This window comes from Coregonus clupeaformis, chromosome 19 (genome assembly GCF_020615455.1).
Source record: "Coregonus clupeaformis isolate EN_2021a chromosome 19, ASM2061545v1, whole genome shotgun sequence".
NCBI lineage: Eukaryota > Metazoa > Chordata > Actinopteri > Salmoniformes > Salmonidae > Coregonus > Coregonus clupeaformis.
In genome coordinates this window covers 19,493,065-19,514,934 of record NC_059210.1, presented here as the reverse complement: position 1 = coordinate 19,514,934, position 21,870 = coordinate 19,493,065, and the positions used below count along the sequence as shown (strand labels likewise).

The window sequence follows — 21,870 nt, the reverse complement described above, 5'->3', positions numbered from 1 at the left end:
GCCTGAAGAGGAAGTGCACGCAAATACTACAAAATAAAATATGTGAGCGCATATATGTAATTTATTAACTAGCCAACCTTGTAACAAGCAAACTATTAACAATTAATTATTTATAAACGTATATACACGTGTGTGTGTGATATTTTATATATACAAATCTATCTGATGCAATTGATTTATTCTCAATTCGTTCTTGATTTGATGTATTTGTTCTTTCAAAATAAGACATAAATTCATGTTTAATCCATATAGTTTTAAGTTAAAAAATGTTTTATTTTAAGTAGCAGTTACATAAAAATGAAAAATGTTCATATTATTCAAAAATTACAAGTTCAATAAACTCAAAAAGAAGAAAATTGCTACTGGCACTCAACATTTTTAAGTAAGTACAACTTTTAAGAACATTTTAAGTTTACACTACTTATTACAATTAATTATTTTGAACATTCGGGTTTACAGTGATACCTGTTTATGGTCCAATAACATATTTAAAATAATCCATCTACCGTGCGTATCTGTTTGGACAATTTGCACATTCGGATCGAAATTACTGTTAATTAATATCATCACCCCTTTTGAGTTTCTTTGCCCATGGGAGAAGTATATTTCGCCAACCTCCCCCCATTCCTTATTCCACACAACTTCATCTAGAATTGTTGAATGAGTTTCCTGTAAACAATAGATATTATATTCCTTCTCTTTGAGCCATGTAAATATGATTTTTCTTTTGTTATTATCTGCTAAGCCATTACAATTATAACTGGCTATACTTATTTCACCACATACCATAATGAGATACAAGTTTCAAATGTATTTATCATTATATATGTTTGTAAATTTACCAATAAAAAATACCATAGTGATTGAATGTCCATATAGCTGTACCATGATATTTGCATTGCTACTAAGTAACCCTCCAATTGTTCTCCACTATTGCCCCTGCTAAAGCCCCTCCCCATCCCAAATTGGTTTGTCATCCCACGGATCGGCAGACCACCCCTGTCCCCCCGGGTCCCTAGGCCCCCGAGAGGCCAGGACCCATCCATCGAAAACAGCACAATTTGAGAGTATTACTTTAAATAGAACCATGAAGAAACCTGTAGGAAACGTTATGGGAAGGTTGTATGCAAAATAACCATAGGACAAACAGGCTCTCACCAAGCGCTAAGAATTATATTGTTCTCAGAACATTATGTGCTAGCTGGGTGCTATGGATTATATTTGTGGTCCTCTGTAGCTCAGCTGGTAGAGCACGGCGCTTGTAACGCCAAGGTAGTGGGTTCGATCCCCGGGACCACCCATACACACACACACAAAAAAAATGTATTCACGCATGACTGTAAGTCGCTTTGGATAAAAGCGTCTGCTAAATGGCATTTAATAATATTTATATGGCAGCAATGCAACAAACTGTTCGATATTTGGTGCATGTGCTGCCCAAATTCAGACAGGAGTATTTATATAATTTAGGACACATTATTTCAATTTATCAGGGGGTGATGAGAACCTTCCGCACCCCTACTTCCCTCAGCTATGATTGGAAATCAATATACGTTTTCTTGCTACATTAGGACACCAAAACGAAACCACACGAAAATGGCTTTTAAAATTCCACTTGCTCTGTTACATAATAATTAAAGCAAATAGGGGAGCATGTGTCGGATGCTGTGTTGTTTGATAACGAGAACGGGATGCTTGACGTCAGGAAGGACAAACAAATCCTCCCCCCTCCCCAAATAAATAAGACAGGCAAGTGCTTCCGCAGGGGGGGGGGAAGACTCCGCGCGCACCAAGCAGAGTCAACGCAGTGCATGGAGCATCACACACAAAGACACACTATCTTACACACACGAGAATATGAACATGCCAATTTCAAGCAGCTCTTCTTCCTCAACGAAGAGTATGCGCAGGGCAGCGTCCGAGCTCGAGAGGTCTGATTCTGTTACGGTAAGGAGTAAAGTTCTTATTACCACTCCATATAGCCCTATCATGCTCAACTGTTGGGTCGAAGTGGTCAGAACTATTGTTATAAGTGTCACTTGCTAATCTTATTTGGACTTTTTTATATGTTGCCTCAATGCGCGCAGAGAGCCTGGCTCATTGGCGAGGGAACTATAATGCAGGAGCGGTTGGGAAAACTGTAACTTTATATAGGAAAATAACTTATTGTTGTTTAGCAGCTCGGCTTTTAAATCACTAAGACTGAGCTATGCGGCAGGTTTTCTTAGACTGCATTGGCGTTCTTATGCGTTTTTGGAGATGTAAAATGCTTCCATCGAGGTAAGCATGGCTCTCCAGTCTCCAATTATATATGGGCTGTGTCTTGTGCGCTGTCGGTGGTCGAGATAGTTTAAATCTGTTCACAGACATAACAAGAAAGCTGTTTCAAGACCAATATGTTTTTGGGCGCAGTCTCCAAGATTCATTGGGAGACGACAAAGTTTGATCGAGGATGCGCGGAAGGAGCGAGAGGCGGCGGCAGCCGCGGCAGAGGCGGCTGAAGCGACTGAACAGATCGTGTTTGAAGAAGAGGATGGAAAAGCTCTGCTCAATCTCTTCTTCACGCTGAGAAGTTCCAAGACCCCAGCACTGTCGCGCTCTCTCAAGGTGTTCGAGGTAAGTGCGAACGATGAGCAATGCCTTTTTCTGTAAAAAAAAATCGGATTTGGGATTATTAAAAAAAATAAGTATTTCAAGTGAGATGTTTAACTTTGAAAATAAACAACATCGAATTTAACTTAATAGTCTACCAAATAACACAAACCAAGAATGATCATGGAGAGTAATACTTTTTTTATTCAAATGGATAGTGGAATAAATATTTTACACAATCTTCTAGGATTTTAGAAAGTAGAAATATGTATGAATATTCGAGATGATAGGAGATATTCAAGAAGGCTATTAATTTGGAGTTGTAAATTGTGAGGAAAATGTTGTAGCCTAAGACTATTAGGGATTGTTCTCAGCTCTCCTTGTTGATTTTCCAGCCGACAAGGCAACATCACTCTGTCTAATATGTCATTTGGGTTCAGGAGAGGCAACTCGGTAAATTCTAATGTTATGTCAAATTATGCACAGCAGATTGTTGGAGCCTTGAACAAAGGTGTCAAGGATTATACGTAAATAGATTTCCTGAGTGGGAATGATTCAATTCTGATCATATTTTCATGGTGTAGCCTACTATCAACAACAACTTGTTTTAAAGTATGGTCATTTCTTATCAAGGGAAAATAAAATATCCCTGAACTGTCCATATCTTAAAATGTGTAGGCTAACCTAATCAAGCAAATCCCCACCTGGCAAAAAACTGGTTGAATAAACGTTGTTTCAACGTCATAAAAAAAAGATTGAATCAACGTGGAAAACTGATTTAATTTGCCAAAAGTCAGTCATCAATGTAAGGGAATTTCGTCATTTTTTCACCCAATTTTTAAAGTAAATCCAATGACAGGGTGAAATGTTTCGTTGATTTCACTTTGAATTCACGTTAGTTGACAACTAAACCAAATGTAAAACAAAACTAGATGTTGAACTGATGTCTATGCCCAGTGGGTCATGATTGAGTTAAAGTAGTCTCATCAAGTTATTTAAAATGACATGCTATATTCTTATTATGTTGACATTTCAGATGAAATCTTTGTAGGAAATATAATCCTATATTATTACTGGTATTTTAGATGAATTACCAGCCTTGCGATATTTTTTATGTTCCTGATAGGTCACTATTTCATTGGGGGTGTGGTGTAGAGAACCTAGAGGAAGCTGTCTGGTATCAGACTCGTTTGACACATAACACATGAGATCAAGTGATGTGCTGGTTTATTCTTGTGGGTTTTTTGTTGCAAGCAAGTTTGTTTTAACACGCAAAACATGTAATCTCCCTTTACGCCTTGAACAGACAGTCAGCGTAGTTAACGTTTTGGTACACCAGAAGTACATTCATTTCCAATGGAACGCTGCGTTTGCATTGCAGCATTGTGTTGCAGAGGCAGTTGCAGTGCATTCTGTGTTTTGTGTGGTGCATACGGTGTATTTATCCAACATATGCATCAAATTGTATGCGTATACTTGACAGGATAGTAAGGAAAAGGTGAATGTTTAATTTTTGTTGCACACATATCCACTCAAATGTTGGATTACATGAAAAAAGTTTGACTGCAGAATTTATTATGCAGTATTGATGCATAACACTGTAGGTCTGATAGAGGCGTTACTAGCCTCGCGTTTGAAGAAATCCTGCACTGACGTGCAGCCAGACCCGTCGCCAGACCTCAGTCTTAAGGGGGGCATATGAAATGCATGGGAGGGCAGGGCACAATTATTATTAGCCTACAGTACATATATTTAATAATAAATTCCCTCAAGTGGGGGGGCACAAGCATTTTGGGGGGCGGGCCCGGCCCCCTATGGCCCGCCCATGACGGGTGTGCGTGCAGCTATGCGGTAGCCCTTTTCTGCAGTCTAATTACGAGAAGCACCTTCTAGTGGCCTCATGGGTGGAACGTTATTAATATTTTTTATAATTTCATAATTAATCAACCGTTGTATTTTTTTTAACCTGTGAAAATCCGGTGTATCAATGTCAAACAGTTTTGTTATACTTCAGTCTTCTATGATGTACAGTTGAAGTCGGATGTTTACATACACTTAGGTTGGAGTCATTAAAACTCGTTTTTCAACCACTCCACAAATGTTTTGTTAACAAACTATCGTTTTGGCAAGCCGGTTAGGATATCTATTTTGTGCATGACACAAGTAATTTTTCCAACAATTGCTTACAGACAGATTATTTCACTTATAATTCACTGTATCACAATTCCAGTTGGTCATAAGTTTACATACACTAAGTTCACTGTGCCTTTAAACAGCTTGGAAAATTCCAGAAAATGATGTCATGGCTTTAGAAGCTTCTGATAGGCTAATTGACATCATTTGAGTCAATTGGAGGTGTACCTGTGGATGTATTTCAAGGCCTACCTTCAAACTCAGTGCCTCTTTGCTTGACATCATGGGAAAATCAAAAGAAATCTGCCAAGACCTCAGAAAAAAGATTGTAGACCTCCACAAGTCTGGTTCATCCTTGGGAGCAAATTCCAAATGCCTGAAGGTACCACGTTCATCTGTACAAACAATAGTACGAAAGTATAAACACCATGGGACCACGCAGCCGTCATACCACTCAGGAAGGAGACGCGTTCTGTCTCCTAGAGATTAACAGACTTTGGTGCGAAAATAGCAAATCAATCCCAGAACAGCAAAGGACCGTGTGAAGATGCTGGAGGAAACAGGTACAAAAGTATCTATATCCACAGTAAAACGAGTCCTATATCGACATAACCTGAAAGGCCGCTCAGCAAGGAAGAAGCTACTGCTCCAAAACCGCCATAAAAAAGCCAGCCTACGGTTTGCAACTGCACATGGGGACAAAGATCATACTTTTTGGAGAAATGTCCTCTGGTCTGATGAAACAAAAATAGAACTGTTGGCCATAATGACCATCGTTATGTTTGGAGGAAAAAGGGGAAGGCTTGCAAGCCGAAGAAAACCATCCCAACCGTGAAGCATGGGGGTGGCAGCAACATGCTGTGGGGGTGCTTTGCTGCAGGAGGGACTGGTGCACATCACAAAATAGATGGCATCATGAGGAAGGAAAATTATGTGGATATATTGAAGCAACATCTCAAGACATCAGTCAGGAAGTTAAAGCTTGGTCGCAAATGTATCTTCAAAATGGACAATGACCCCAAGCATACTTCCAAAGTTGTGGCAAAATAGCTTAAGGACAACAAAGTCAAGGTATTGGAGTGGCCATCACAAAGCCCTGACCTCAATCCTATAGAACATTTGTGGGCAGAACTTGAAAAAGCGTGTGCGAGCAAGGAGGCCTACAAACCTGACTCAGTTACACCAGCTCTGTCAGGAGGAATGGGCCAAAATTCACCCAACTTATTGTGGGAAGCTTGTGGAAGGCTACCCGAAACGTTTGACCCATGTTAAACAATTTAAAGGCAATGCTACCAAATACTAATTGAGTGTATGTAAACTTCTGACCCACTGGGAATGTGATGAAAGAAATAAAACTTTAAATAAATTATTCTCTCTACTATTATTCTGACATTTCACATTCTTAAAATAAAGTGGTGATCCTAACTGACCTAAGACAGGGACTTTTTACTAGGATTAAATGTCAGGAATTGTGAAAAACTGAGTTTAAATGTATTTGGCTGAGGTGTATGTGAACTTCCGACTTTAACTGTATATAAAGTTTAATATTGGGATGCAAACTCAAAATTGAATACATTTCAACTCTATATCTGACATGGTACAGGTGTTTTCTTTTTTTTTTAAGCCCATAACCGTGTTTGAGGTGTATACTTTCGTTTCAAAGTAGATTTGTTTACAACTACCAAGAAACACTCTGTGTGACCCTGATTTAGCCCACTGCAATAAAAGGTTAAGTTCTGCCCATTGGTTGCAATTGACCGATGCAGTTTACCGGAGAAATGTGTTCTGACCTCAGACCTTTGGCTAGACCTACCACCCATCCCTCCCTTCCTTCCTCTCTCTATCACTCCAACCCTTCTTATTCTATCATAAAGGTTTGTTCTCAATCATCTGAAAATCTCCTCACCTCCTTTCCTTCACTGCAAGAACGAACCAGGTGAAAACCAGTCTAATGATGAGCTTCCACCATAAAATAATATTATTGTTTTCATCTCAAGTCTTTTCTAGTTAGTGCAGATGAAGGGGTGGAGATGAGGAGATGACAGATTTTTTTGCATTTGAGAAAGAGCCTAAGTATGTTGTGCCTGACAGACTTTTCAAGTAGGGCGGATGCAGTGGGGGTGTAAACTACTTTAGTAAAAATACTTTAAAGTACTACTTAAGTAGTTTTGGGGGGTTATCTGTACTTTACTTTACTATTTATATTTTTTACAACTTTTACTTTTACTTCACTACATTCCTAAAGAAAATAATGTACTTTTTACTCCATACATTTTCCCCTGACACCCAAAAGTACTCGTTACATTTTGAATGCTTAGCAGGACAGGGAAATGGTCCAATTCACGCACTTATCAAGACAACATCCCTGGTCTCCCATACTTCCTCTGATCTGGCGGACTCACTAAACACAAATGCTTTGTTTGTAAATGTTGGAGTGTTGGAGTGTGCCTCTGGCTATCCGTAAATTAACACACAAAAAAGGAAAATGGTGCCGTCTTCTTTGCTTAACATAAGGAATTCTAAATTATTTATACTTTCCCTTTTTCCTTTGATACTTAAGTATATTTTAGCAATTACATTTATTTTTTATACTTAAGTATATTTAAGACCAAATACTTTCAGACTTTTACTTAAGTAGTATTTCACTGGGTGACTTTCGCTTTTACTTGAATAATTTAATATTAAGAAATCTTTACTTTTACTCAAGTATGACAATTGGGTACTTTTTCCACCACTGTACAGATGAAGGGGAGTACACGAGGAAAGGATAGATGTTTGAGCAACTGAGAAGAGCCTAAGAGATATATATGTTGTGCCTGACAGACGTTTGAAGCTAAGATCCACCACTTGGAAACGCGGCCTTGCAGGAAGCCCCGGGACAGCCTGGAGGGTCTGGAGTACTTTGTCCGCTGCGAGGTGCACCTGTCTGATGTCAGCACCCTCATCAGCTCCATCAAGAGGATCGCAGAGGACGTCAAAACCACCAAAGAAGTAAAATGTGAGAATTTTCTGCATAATGCACTTTATTAAAACTGTACTATTCTCACGAGCACAGGTGAGAATACACAATGCTGTGGAACTCGAGGCTAAAACTATTGCAGCTATCAAATGTAAGGCCATCTAATATGGTATAGCTGATGTACGACCCAAATGTAACCTAGCTGAACCATCTTTACACTCACAAAATCTCAGAAACAGTATAGTTGAATGATCCTGTTGAATCCCAAGACTTGACTGGCTGGTCACCTATTAGTCATACTATTGAGTTGACCAAATCTATTAATCTGGGACAGATGGCAGGCTTTGTTCATACATTTGTGTGCATTACGTGTTTTGCAGTGACAAGAATGAAAGATATACATGGAAAGAGAATAATGTTTGTAAAAGAAAACACATTTACGGTCTTTTTTCAGTTCACTGGTTCCCAAAGAAAATCTCAGAGCTGGACAGATGTCACCACCTTATCACAAAATTTGATCCAGATTTAGACCAAGAACACCCAGTGAGTGAATGAATGGAAACAATCACTCTAGTTGCTTGTGTAGAGACAGAATATCATTGTTACATTGCTATTACACTGTTATTACATTGTTATTACATTATTATTATTAACATTTTGGCCGCAATTCACAAGTTTTGACAGTTGTTGAGCCTACATCAAAGAATAACCTTATTATATTGCTATAACGCTGCCATATTTCTAATAACAGTATAATTAATTAATATATAATATATATATATATATATATAATTACACTATTATAAAATGTGACACTGTAGATATTGGGCCTCTACTCATGTTTTGTGTGACGGTTTTGTACAGGGTTTCACAGATCCCGTCTATAGGCAGAGGAGGAAGATGATTGGAGACATTGCCTTCAGATATAAACAGTAAGCCAGAAATAATTATACCGTATCTCATTATAACATTTATTCATTTTAAACATTAGCCCTAAGAAATTAGATTTCTCATCTCCAAAAGGTAAACTTTTCAGGAATATATATTTTTTTTCAATCTTCTGCTATATAGCAGACCTGGGCAGAAGATACTGTAGTTGTATTTTGTAGTTTATTTGAAAATACAGTACCAACTTTTCAAATACTGGAGGCAGTCAAATATATTTTATATAGAGTTTTAACTAAAGGGCAACTATTTTCTTTGATATTCAAATACAGGTCTCAGAAAAACAAATCATATTTGAAAATATTTAGAATACCTCTCAGAAAATCAAATAATATTTTAACTTGAATATATATGCAAGTTATAAAAAAAGTAATAATAATTTGATGGCTGCCAAATATTTGATGATGAACAGTTAGTTGGTCTAAATATATGATCATGAGCACATGGTTTGGAAGGCTCTTAGATATGGATCTTAATATAGCCTATAGAATTAAATACATGAGGGACATGGAATCACGTCAACATTAGTAGTAGACCACTTTTGCAGCTTCAAGATGACTAATAAATATATTTTGAAAATGAGTGAGGCATAAGGTAATACAGTAACACTTGACATCAAGTTTTTATACATGTGTAGTAACTTTGTGACTATTACAAAAGCAACATTGGTGTTACATAGGACCAGGGGTTTGAACCGGTTCAGGGAACAGAACCGAAATGCGGAAAAGAACAGAAACGGAACTGGGAAAGAAAGTCATCCATACTGTTCCGGAACAGAAATATTGTTTTTTTTAAACATGGGAACTGGTTAATAACGTTCTTTTACATTCCAGGCATTTTTTTCTAGTCCCACCAAAAAACGTAACAATGCACCGATGCAAAGCCCTCACGCTGTCACTCAGAAACATATTTCAGTGTTTGGCTGCAAGCTAAAAATCTTTGCCAGTGTACGTGTTTAGGCTACTGTACTTACGTTACAAGCGTAATTCAGAAGATTGGGAGAGGCATTTTTAATTAGCTAGAGAAAAATGTATTCACTTTTTCAATGGAAGTTAAGGATACTATAGGCCTAGTTATCACGTTTGACCTCTTACAAAAAGGTAAGCAGTGTTTTTAATTGTAGCGTCGCGCTGCACACATAAACGTGTTACCTAGCTAGCTCAAGCTTGTAAGCTAGCTAGCTCAAAGGACATTCAAAGTTCCTCCATAGAATCCGCTCCTCCTAGGTATAATTCTGTGGACCTAGCTAATTCAGACAAGATGCCCATTGCTTCAAGCCTCCTTCTCAACCCTGTCTCGGGTCATGGCTAGAAGGGATCTAGCTTTTGTCAAATTAACGTCAAAAGTCTAGTTTTTTTTGCATTTTAGCTAACCCTAACCATTTTCCTAACCTTAACTTAATTATCCTAACCTGGTACGTTAATTCTCCTAACCTGCTGCGGAAGTTCTCCTACGAAAGGTCAAATCTGACGTTAATTTGACAAAAGCTAGATCCCATCTAGCCAAGATCCCTCTCTCACTCTCTCCCCACCTGCAAAATTTGAGTACCATGTTGTGCAATAGGCTTGACTTGTCTTTTTTTGCAGGTCGGAACAGTGGAAAGGAACACGTTTTTGGGGGGGTTCTGTTCAGAACGAAATGATTGGAAAATAATTTAGGTTCCAACCCTTCCATAACATTTTGGAAATCGCTGTATAATTGCATAATACTGGAGTTATAACATATGTGAAATAAGGAACAGTTACTATTCCTGTACAGTAGTGTACAGCTCATTGCTATGCAATTAAAATGCAATTACCAAAGTGTTATGTAACAAAATGTTAATAAAATGTTGCTCCAAAACGAATTACAGCTTTATTACACAGGCACAATAACAGTTTAATGTTAAGTGTTCCTGTGAATGCTAACAGTAACAAAATATGGCTATTAAGTGTCAAAAGGAAACAAAATATCCCAAAACTGCCTTCTTGAATCAACTACAGCCATGCATGGTAGGTTGAAAATTACGTTAGTTTGTACTCTCCCTTTAAAGACGGTATAGCGTGTGATTTAAACAAGAACATTTACCCTCAGATGGACAAAGAGGTTCAAAGTTGTTTTTTCTAAAACTCCAACTTGCTGTTTGCAATGTTTGCAAATGGCTTTGAATTACTGTGCAGTATTTCCAGGTATCATAACATGTATTGTAGCTTTAGACCTTTTCAGTGGCATACAGTAGTTGAGCCTCACAACTTATTTATACTTATCTGTACAAAATATAATTGGTTAGACTTGATTATGTACACCTGGGGCAATGGACTTTCAGGAGAATGGACATTTACAAAATGTTCAGATAGAAATGTATTGTGTATATCAAATATGACTTTCAGATAGATTGGAATAGTATAGGAGATTTGGTGTGCTCTATTCATTCTATTTCTATCTTAACATGCAGTTCCAGATACAGCACTGCCATTTAAAAAAAAAGTAGTTACTTTCTCAGATCTGTATTCAAATCATTTACAAAAGTAGTTACTTTCTGATATCTGTATTAAAATCGTTTTGAAAAGTAGTAACTTTCTGAGATCTGTATTCAAATTGTTTTAAAAAGTAGTATTTTTTTCGGATCTGTATTCAAATAGTTGTAGTCACCTCCAAAGTAACTATTTATTCCCCTGGAAAAATAGTTACTTTCCACAAAGCGTAGTTAAAAACTATAGTTATTCAAGGTCTGTGATGTAGTAATAGAAATTCACAAGGCGTTTAACTTTGATTAGTCCTAGAGTCATGAAACTTTCACAGTACATGGAGACTAATGACTACTTAACATTTCATTTTAACATCATCAAAAAAGTGGATACAAGGTTTATCCAGGATGAGGACGCTACAGTGGTGTATATCTGTTAATTTCATTCTTCATTCTTCTCTTTGTCAGAGGAGAGCCCATCCCCAGAGTAGAATACACAGAGGAGGAGATCGGTACATGGTGAGTGGCACTAGCATTATATTCTCTGGTAAAATCAGTGATAAGTAGTCAAACCTTAAGACAGTGTTAGACCATTGAACTAAAGCTAAGGCATTAGCTCTGGGAGCTACAATGACTCTTCACATCTCAATACTTATCGTGCAAGGTTTGTTTATTGTATGCTTTCTGCTATAAATAAATATATGCTTCAGCCTTCTGTTTACCTGTTCATTTGCAGAAAGACGTGTTTTTTTCATACCATTTATGAGATGTGATTTTGACTCAGAAAGTGGTAATGGTGATTTAATGGTTATTTTCCTGATTTGCCACGGAGAGAGGGTGCTATCAAGCAATCTAGAGTACAAGCTTTTAATCGTTTATGTGCAAATGTCACAGATTAAAGTCATTTGCCCAGATATCATGTCAGTCTAAAATGTCAGTTCATTGTTTGCACCTGAGAGGACTCTGACTCAGTCCACCAAACGGAAATATTGTGTTTGATCAATATAATAACAACAACAAAAAAAGTGGTCAGGTCTCTTGACCGAACCTCTCCGAAGTGACTGTCAACCATCTGGTACAAGACTTTGGCCCCATCCCAAATGACACCCTATTCCCTATGTAGTGCACTACTTTTGACCAGAGTCCTATGGGCCCAGCTCAAAAGCAGTGCACTATATAGGGAATAGGGTGCCATTTGGGAAGTAGACTTGCTCCTGGATAACCCGATTATCAGAGAGTAAATCGTTTTGTTTGGGAGAGATTTATAGTTGACCTAGAGGACAACATGCTGCCATAACTCAATCAAAGAGAGGCCACACATTCAGCTCACCATTTTGGAAATGGGTTATACAGAAGTCTTGTCTTTTTTTATGGATATATTTGGACTTCTATAACATTTCTGTCTTGAAAATGCCTAGAAATCAATCCTTTTCCCATAACGCCTCACAGTTGTGTTTTAAGATTTCTACATCTTCATCTTCAATTTTATCTACAACATATTTGTTCCATCGTGTGTTCATTTTCTGGTGTGTGTCCCTGTGTGTGTGCATACGTGCATGTATGTGTGTCTGTGTGTTCTCATACGTGTGTGTGTTGGACAGGAGAGAGGTGTACTGCACCCTGAGGGACCTGTACACCACCCACGCCTGCAGTGAGCACCTGGACGCCTTCCGCCTGCTGGAGAGACATTGTGGGTACAGCCCTGACAACATCCCCCAGTTGGAGGACGTGTCACGCTTCCTCAGAGGTACTCATACATACCGCCTATAGCAGCCATAGTCATTGCACTTCTCACAAGACGCATGTGTCTCTCTGCAATTTCATTGGCAACTCCAGCAATTATCTGAATGAAAGTGTTTTCCTCAGTCAGCTGAATGCGCCACTTAGTTCATAGAACCATGGTTACATTAGTAACCTTTGCTATTAGCGGCTGGGACAAACGGAACAGTAACAGCGGCTTCTAGTGTTTTTAGCACATCTTGAAAACAAAATATTCCTATGAATTTGGCTATCGTTTTTGAACTGTTGGAGCTATTAACGACTTTGACTCCATTCCTGAAAGCTACGATTCTCAGGAACATGTTTCTGTTTCTATCTATCACACAAATTGTGCAGGACTCATTAGAAGGGAGAGTGAAGAATCTGCACAGAATGACTGGGGGAAATTAATTGATTCTTCACAAAAGATCATACACAAAGATTGCTTGATATTCATTATCATCCCTGATCATCATCATCATCACCATCAACTTTCCAAAACCTTTCTGATGCATTTCAATTACTCCAAAGCATATTTCTCCTTCAGACTGAAATGTAGCATTACCTGATTTGACGTTTGTACTATAACATTTATTGAGATAATGGCAATAAGGCCAGATTCAAAAGATTCATACAATGATTTTTACACGTTTGTTTCTGATACCCCAACGTGTCCTTAAATAAAGACTTTAAACCTTGATGGTCCATGTTAATAGTATCTTAAATATCATGTGTGAATCCATTTGATATTATGTATGAATCAATTTCACTTTGTGACCCCCCGACCCCCCGGCAAAGTTGTTTCACAAAAGTAAGTCCCTCAGAAATATTAGTGACTACCACTGGCCTATAGCATGTTCAATACAGCCCACTCCTGATTGGACATTAGATACATGTAAGTGCAAACAAGTGGATATTCAACCGGTGTAGGGGTCGAAAATGGTAAGGGTTAAGGTTGGGTTTAGAGACAAAGGTTAGCTTAATGTTAGGTGCCGCAGACATACATTTTCTGCCGGCTGAATACACACTACGTAAGGGCCACCTCTTCAAATAGACTGTTAGTTGCTCATGACAACTGCATTGTTTTTATGTGTCACTATCTCCTTTTTCTCTTTTTTCTTTCTCTGTCTCGTTCTCTCTCTCTCACACACACACACACACACACACACACACACACACACACACACACACACACACACACACACACACACAGAGTGTACAGGGTTCCAGCTGCGTCCCGTGGCAGGTCTCCTCTCTGCCAGAGACTTTTTAGCCAGTCTGGCCTTCCGTGTGTTCCAGTGTACCCAGTATATACGCCACGCCTCTTCTCCCATGCACTCCCCTGAACCGTGAGTACTACTGTTTCACCATGGCCACATTCAGTATAGCAAACGTTGTTGCAGATAGAAATGTCATGAATAGAGCTGATGTGATTCCTAATTCTACATGCTATATTTCTATCTGAACTTTGCATAACATCGTAGTTCTCCATACCCGCGTAAAAAGATAGCTGATCTGCGTTTTTCTACATTGTATTGGATACAGTGCAACCTTTGGTAGGTAGTCTGCTGGCAGGCTTCAGCTGCGGTACAGCAAAGCCAAGTGAAATGATAGGCTATAATGACTTTGCTCATAATCATGCACGCTGCAAATTACATGTAACTAACTATAACGTAACAAATTCCACATCAGCCAATTAAAAACGTTGACGTAGTTGGACGTGATCAAACAGTTTTTCATGAAAGCGTTTCTAACAGAAGTCAAATGTCACGTTCTGCTAATCAAAGTTACTACATCATGTGTGTTTGAATGACTGGTTAAATAGCTCACAGTGTAGTGAGCTCCTGATCATTTTTGCAGTTTGCGGCAAGGGTTTGATTCCTAGATTAGATTATTATGATTTTTTTTTATGTAGAATTACATTTAGTGTGTTAGTGTGTTGCAAAGAGAAGTGCAACACCTTGACAATTAAGAATAAGAATACATTTAATGAGGAACTGCATCTTTCTTCAGCCCTGTAGACACACTGCTAATAATCATAGACGTGTACATTTAACTGGAAGAAGTGATCTCACATCTTTGTTGTTGTGAGTGGCATGGGGAGGGGCTTGGTGTCTGTGTGTGTAAACAGAGAGGAAGTGGCAAAGCGAGAGGTTTCATGCCAAAATTGATTCTTGCGATACATTAATTCTAATTAATTAGCTTTAAAACTGCAAAATGTTCTCTCAGACTCATGACAAAATGTGTAGAATATTATTATAAAACTGCACCATTTTCTCTCTGCCCTATGGCAAAATGTGTTGAAATGCAGGAAGTTAGCTGTTATCTCCCCAAAAAAATCTGTTTCTTTTTTTGTGCGGGAGGCCTTCCACTTCTCCTTCCGCTTATACTGTGTTTTCAAAATACCCCTCAAAATACCCTGCAAGAGAGGCATAATAAGTTATGTCAAACTGTGTAGAATTGCAGGAAATGTGTTTTTAAATGTTTTTTAAAAGAATACGGGGGAGGACCCCCCGGCACTCCCGTCTACTGTTCGTCCCCCCAATTTCTACACAACAATTTTGCCCTTGGTGTGAAACGGATAAGAAAAAACTTGGAATTTTGTCATATATGCGAAAACGTGCCTTTTGAATTTGTTCTAACATTAGTAGCCTAGTCAAAGATGCATCATGCAATATATATTGGCACACTTCACTTGTTACAGACCAAGCAGAACAAACTAAACCTTGAATTTGGATGTTTAAAGTATCCCTCTGGTGGCCAAGTTGACCTTTTTTAAGAAATGCCATTGGTTGGTGGCTACTACTGTCTAAGATCTTCGATTGGCTGATGCGTAACCGGAAATAATCATGCTGGTCAGCTGGTCATGTTAGCATAGTGGTTAAATGTGCCATGTTATCTCATGGGAAAAGCTAACAAGTATCATATTTTGAGAAAATGTTTCAACCTTAGGTTTAAGATGGAGTTCGTAAGTATGGACCCTCAAAGTATTTGAAAGATTTCAAATGGTATTTCAACTCAGGTCTATGCTCCATACAGCTCTCTGTCCTGTATCATTTATTTATCTTCATTTCTATCTCTCTTTCTATACCTCTCTCTTCCTTATCTGCACCTTCTAAGATAGAGACAGCATCATACACTTTCTATAGGATAATTGTAGGAAATTTGTACTGGGCATTTTACTCTCACTCTCTGTCTCCATCTCATGTGTGACTGTGTGCATTTAGCATTTAATCGTCACATTAATTTTGTGATGTTGCCATAGGGACTGTGTGCACGAACTCCTGGGCCACGTCCCCATTCTGGCTGACCGGGTGTTCGCCCAGTTTTCTCAGGTGACTAATTCTGCAAAATTACCCATATTGACTTTATTGATTCTGAAGATGGAAATTTTTAACCCAATTAAATTAATAAAAGGAGCAGTTCTAAAATGAAAGAGAGTTGGGCCTCTGGTCTGCACCTTGACTTGAGCTGTCTACCCAACAGCCTCTTATCTGCTTTGTATACCATGAACCAAAGATGATACTCTGTCATGCTTTGCTAACAGAGATCACGTTTGTTGCAGAACATCGGCCTTGCTTCACTGGGTGCTTCAGAAGAAGACATTGAGAAACTGTCAACGGTACGTTTTGTTGTCGCAACATGGCTTGGATTATTCCTGATTCCTTATTCGCTTCCTACCACACATGCAAAACATATGAAGTGTAAAGCTGTAGAAACATGACTGACTTTGCAAGCATGTCTCCTTCTGTGTGTGTGTGTGTCTCAGCTCTACTGGTTCACGGTGGAGTTTGGTCTGTGTAAACAGGGTGGCATTGTGAAAGCCTACGGGGCAGGACTCCTCTCCTCATATGGAGAGCTAGTGGTGAGTACATGGTGTTAGACATGTAGACATCGCTCTCTCTCTCTCTCTCTCTCTCTCTCTCTCTCTCTCGCTCTCTCTCTCTATTCTAAAATCATGCCATATCTTAATCCTAGATATAAGCCTCCATATAGACTACATAGTGGAACAGAATAAACCTCCCCTAACCTAATTTTCATTTAAATGTTGAATTCCAGTAATATCCAGACATTGTCCAGACAGTAACCACCCCCTCTCTCCCCCCTCTCTCGCTCCTTCTCTCTTTCTCTCTCTCTCTCTCTCTCTCTCTCACTCTCCCCCTGTCTTGCCCAGCATGCTCTGTCAGATGAGCCAGAGAGGAGGGAGTTTGACCCAGAGGCTGCTGCCATTCAGCCCTACCAAGACCAGAACTACCAGTCTGTATACTTTGTCTCTGAGAGCTTCACAGATGCCAAAGAGAAACTCAGGTAGCGGACCAGACACACATAGGTCGTGTCCGAATAACCATACTTGCGTTCTAAATAGTAGGCTTTTGGGGTATGCAAAAATAGACATTTTGAAAATATAGTATGCCAGGATGTCATACTCATTTTGGCTTTTCATGAAGTAGAATTCACTGCACACTATTGAGGAAGAGAATCGTCCTTTAAAAGCTGAATGAAAATGAACAAGCGCGATTGTGCATTAAATGATGCCTTCTCAGTATGGATGAGTAGTATGTTGATATTTGTTGCTTACTGAATATACATTTTTATTAAACTGTACATACAAAATAGTATGTAGTACCAGTGGAGGCTGGTGGGAGGAGATATAGGATGACGGGCTCATTGTAATGGCTGGAATGGAATGAATGGAACGGAATCGAGCATGTGGTATCCATATGTTTGATGTGTTTCATACTATTCCATTCCAGCCATTACAATGAGCTGTCCTCCTATAGCGCCTCCCACCAGCCTCCACTGAAGTACACAGCATGTAGTCTTAGTAAGTAGTAGGCAAGACATATTTTATTTATTTATTTCAGACACATCCATTGACACACGGAGGCATGCACCTACAAGCGCACATGTATAACCCGTATAATCCGGTCTCGCATTCGTTTTATTATTCTACCCATTTACATCAGTTTTTCACTTTTAAACGATCTACCTGCTAGCTTACCGGCATTGGACATATCTCAATCCACTGAATCCGCCGATACCAGACATTTGCTTATGCGGTGGATGGGAGCTGCGGTAGAGCAGTGTTTGTGAGACAAGGGAGGATCTTCCAGAGCGGTTTCTCTCGCAAAAATATCTGTGAAGTTCAAACGGTTTGAGCCACAAACTAATATGACCCGATTCTCACGAACACGCGCGTGTTGTCTGTTTTTCTCTATGACACTCACAGGCCCCGAAGGACCCAATGGGAGCGGATGGGGTTTTTCCACATAGAATATCATACACAATATTTTTTTTCTGACATTATGCTTTCTTGAGCTTTACCTATATCTCTCAGACACTTCAAAACCTTATTCCTTCTGATTTATTTTTTGCCTCTCTTATTTGCCATGTATTTCTGTGTTATTCAATGGTTTCTATGGTCTAATAGCAGTAAGGCCAAATTCAATGTTTCATCAAATAATTTTTACATATATTTTTTTTTATAACTACAGGGGTCCTAAAATACAAAATCAAATAACTAAATGGTCCATGTTATTATTATCTTATAACAATTCCATATGTTAGGTTGATAGATATCGCCCTCTAGAGACTTAGACTGTACAGGGTTAATATGTAGTTGCAGTGCAATGCAAATCAGTTTTCTGTGATTCAATGCATATTGAATTAATGTTTCTTGTTGTTGGCCTCTACTGAAGAAAAGGTGAACCCTTTATATCCATACTGAATGATACAATAAGAATGAGAATATGTTGTCATTGAACTTTAGGCAGGTAGGCTAGACAGACAGACAGACAGACAGACAGACAGACAGACAGACAGACAGACAGACAGACAGACAGACAGACAGACAGACAGACAGACAGACAGACAGACAGACAGATAGATAGATAGATAGATAGATAGATAGATAGATAGATAGATAGATAGATAGATAGATAGATAGATAGATAGATAGATAGATAGATAGATAGATAGATAGATAGATAGATAGATAGATAGATAGATAGATAGATAGATAGATAGATAGATAGATAGATAGATAGATACAGTGCCTTGCAAAAGTATTCATCCCCCTTGGCGTTTTTCCTATTTTGTTGCATTACAACTTGTAATTTAAATGGATTTTTATTTGGATTTCATGTAATGGACATACACAAAATAGTCCAAATTGGTGAAGTGAAATGAAAAAAATTGTTTCAAAAAATTCAACAAAATAAATAACGGAAAAGTGGTGCGTGCATATGTATTCACCCCCTTTGCTATGAAGCCCCTAAATAAGATCTGGTGCAACCAATTACCTTCAGAAGTAACATAATTAGTTCAATAAAAACCACCTGTGTGCAATCTAAGTGTCACATGATCTGTCACATGATCTCAATATATATATACACCTGTTCTGAAAGGCCACAGATTCTGCAACACTACTAAGCAAGGGGCACCATGAAGACCAAGGAGCTCTCCAATCAGGTCAGGGACAAAGTTGTGGAGAAGTACATATCAGGGTTGGGTTATAAAAAAATATCTGAAACTTTGAACATCCCACATAGCACCATTAAATCCATTATTAAAAAATGGAAAGAATATGGCACCACAACAAACCTGCCAAGAGAGGGCCGGCCACCAAAACTCACGGACCAGGCAAGGAGGGCATTAATCATAGATGCAACGAAGAGACCAAAGATAACCCTGAAGGAGCTGCAAAGCTCAACAGCGGAGATTGGAGTATCTGTCCATAGGACCACTTTAAGCCGTACACTCCACAGAGCTGGGCATTACGGAAGTGGCCAGAAAAAAGCCATTGCTTAAAGAAAAAAATAAGCAAACACGTTTGGTGTTCGCCAAAAGGCATGTGGGAGACTCCCCAAACATATGGAAGAAGGTACTCTGGTCAGATGAGACTAAAATTTAGCTTTTTGGCCATCAAGGAAAACGCTATGTCTGGCGCAAACCCAACACCTCTCATCACCCCGAGAACACCAACCCACAGTGAAGCATGGTGGTGGCAGCATCATGCTGTGGGGATATTTTTCATCGGCAGGGACTGGGAAACTGGTCAGAATTGAAGGAACAATGGATGGCGCTAAATACAGGGAAATTCTTGAGGGAAACCTGTTTCAGTCTTCCAGAGATTTGAGACTGGGATGAAGGTTCACCTTCCAGCAGGACAATGACCCTAAGCATACTGCTAAAGCAACACTTGGGTGGTTTAAGGGGAAACATTTAAATGTCTTGGAATGGCCTAGCCAAAGCCCAGACCTCAATCCAATTGAGAATTTGTGGTATGACTTAAAGATTGCTGTACACCAGCGGAAACCATCCAACTTGAAGGAGCTGGAGCAATTTTGCCTTGAAGAATGGGCAAAAATCCCAGTGGCTAGATGTGCCAAGCTTATAGACACATACCACAAGAGACTTGCAGCTGTAATTGCTGCAAAAGGTGGCGCTACAAAGTATTGACTAGGGGGTGGGGTGAATAGTTATGCACGCTCAAGTTTTCTGTTCTTTTGTCTTATTTCTTGTTTGTTTCACAATAAAAAGTAGTTTGCATCTTCAAAGTGGTGTTGTGTAAATCAAATGATACAAACCCCCAAAAAATCAATTTAATTCCAGGTTGAATACTTTTGCAAGCCACGATAGATAGATAGATAGATAGATAGATAGATAGATAGATAGATAGATAGATAGATAGATAGATAGATAGATAGATAGATAGATAGATAGATAGATAGATAGATAGATAGATAGATAGATAGATAGATAGATAGATAGATAGATAGATAGATAGATAGATAGATAGATAGATAGATAGATAGATAGATAGATAGATAGATAGATAGATAGATAGATAGATAGATAGATAGATAGATATTGACCAATCAATAGATACTAGACTTTCTATATATTTTATATTTGCCTTGTGTTTTTCCTGACAGATCATATGTGGCTGGAATTAAGAGACCGTTTTCTGTGCGGTTTGACCCCTACACCTACAGCATAGAGGTCCTCGACAATCCCCTGAAGATCAGAGGAGGCCTGGAGTCTGTCAAGGACGAGCTGAAGATGCTCACAGATGCCCTCAATGTGCTCGCATGATGTACAACAGCACCGCTACTGCTGCTGGTCCCACTCTGTGCCATTTTGATGTGTGACATAACCATTGTTCTCTTGTGCTAACATACAGTACGCTGCTTTATTTGTTGCTTTAAGTGGCTGGCTAAGTGGCAACCTTAAGACCTCTCACTGTACTTGTTTCCAAACACGTAACAGGCTCACATTATGTGGTTTATTTGATCTGGTGATGTCTCTAAGATATGTTGAGCAGGTGTGTGGGCATTATCCATTGGTACTCATGCTTACTAATGTCGGGATTCAATCCGATCGCGCTTAGTAGACAATGAGGATTTTAAAGGCAATGGTCCTGCGTTGGCGGAGACTGCATTCATGGTAAACGCTGTATACACCCCTCCGTATTTATTTGGACAGTGAAGCTAAAACTTTTAATTTGGCTCTATACTCGAGTGAATAATATATTGTGTCATTTTGGAGTCACTTTTATTGTAAATAAGAATATAATATTTTTCTGAACACTTCTAAATTAATATAGATGCTACCATGATTATGGATAATCATTAATGAATCCTGAATAATGATGAGTGAGAAAGTTACAGAGGCATAAATATCATACCCCGCCCCCCAAAAAACTCCCCTGTTATTGGTAATGGTGAGAGGTTAGCATGTTTTGGGGGTATGATATTTGTGCCTCTAACTTTCTCACTCATCATTATTCAGTAGTCAGTCATGATTATCCGTAATGATGATAGCATCCACATTAATGTTGTGCTCATGAACATATTCTATTCTTATTTACAATAAAAGTGACTCCAAAATGACACAATTCAGCTGCGTTTAACCAATCTGATCAGGTCTGAAAAGATCTGATGTGATTTGGTCAAAATACCAATTAGTGGAAAAAATATCAGCGTTGGGCTGCCTGTTTTAAACACAGCCTACATTATTCATCATTAAGTTCCTT

General features: G+C 38.8%; 1 protein-coding gene across 1 annotated transcript; it reads left to right on the top strand.

Moving 5' to 3' along the window:
* The first annotated feature begins 1,772 nt into the window (after positions 1-1,772).
* On the top strand, positions 1,773-21,338 carry th (tyrosine hydroxylase). Its single transcript, XM_041837640.2, has 13 exons — positions 1,773-1,947; positions 2,413-2,616; positions 7,549-7,723; positions 8,139-8,227; positions 8,549-8,616; positions 11,544-11,594; positions 12,677-12,822; positions 14,047-14,182; positions 16,099-16,168; positions 16,399-16,455; positions 16,603-16,698; positions 17,008-17,141; positions 20,771-21,338. The coding sequence occupies exons 1-13, from the start codon at positions 1,858-1,860 to the stop codon at positions 20,928-20,930; spliced, it is 1,476 nt and encodes a 491-aa protein (XP_041693574.1). The 5' UTR covers positions 1,773-1,857; the 3' UTR covers positions 20,931-21,338.
* The last annotated feature ends 532 nt before the right edge of the window (positions 21,339-21,870 follow it).

Excerpts from the sequence above, each read along its gene's own strand:
- th (XM_041837640.2), top strand. The coding sequence starts at position 1,858 with ATGAACATGCCAATTTCAAGCAGCTCTTCTTCCTCAACGAAGAGTATG. Across the intron at positions 8,228-8,548 it reads ATTTAGACCAAGAACACCCA|GGTTTCACAGATCCCGTCTA; the intron begins GTGAGTGAATGA and ends GGTTTTGTACAG. Across the intron at positions 8,617-11,543 it reads ATTGCCTTCAGATATAAACA|AGGAGAGCCCATCCCCAGAG; the intron begins GTAAGCCAGAAA and ends TCTCTTTGTCAG.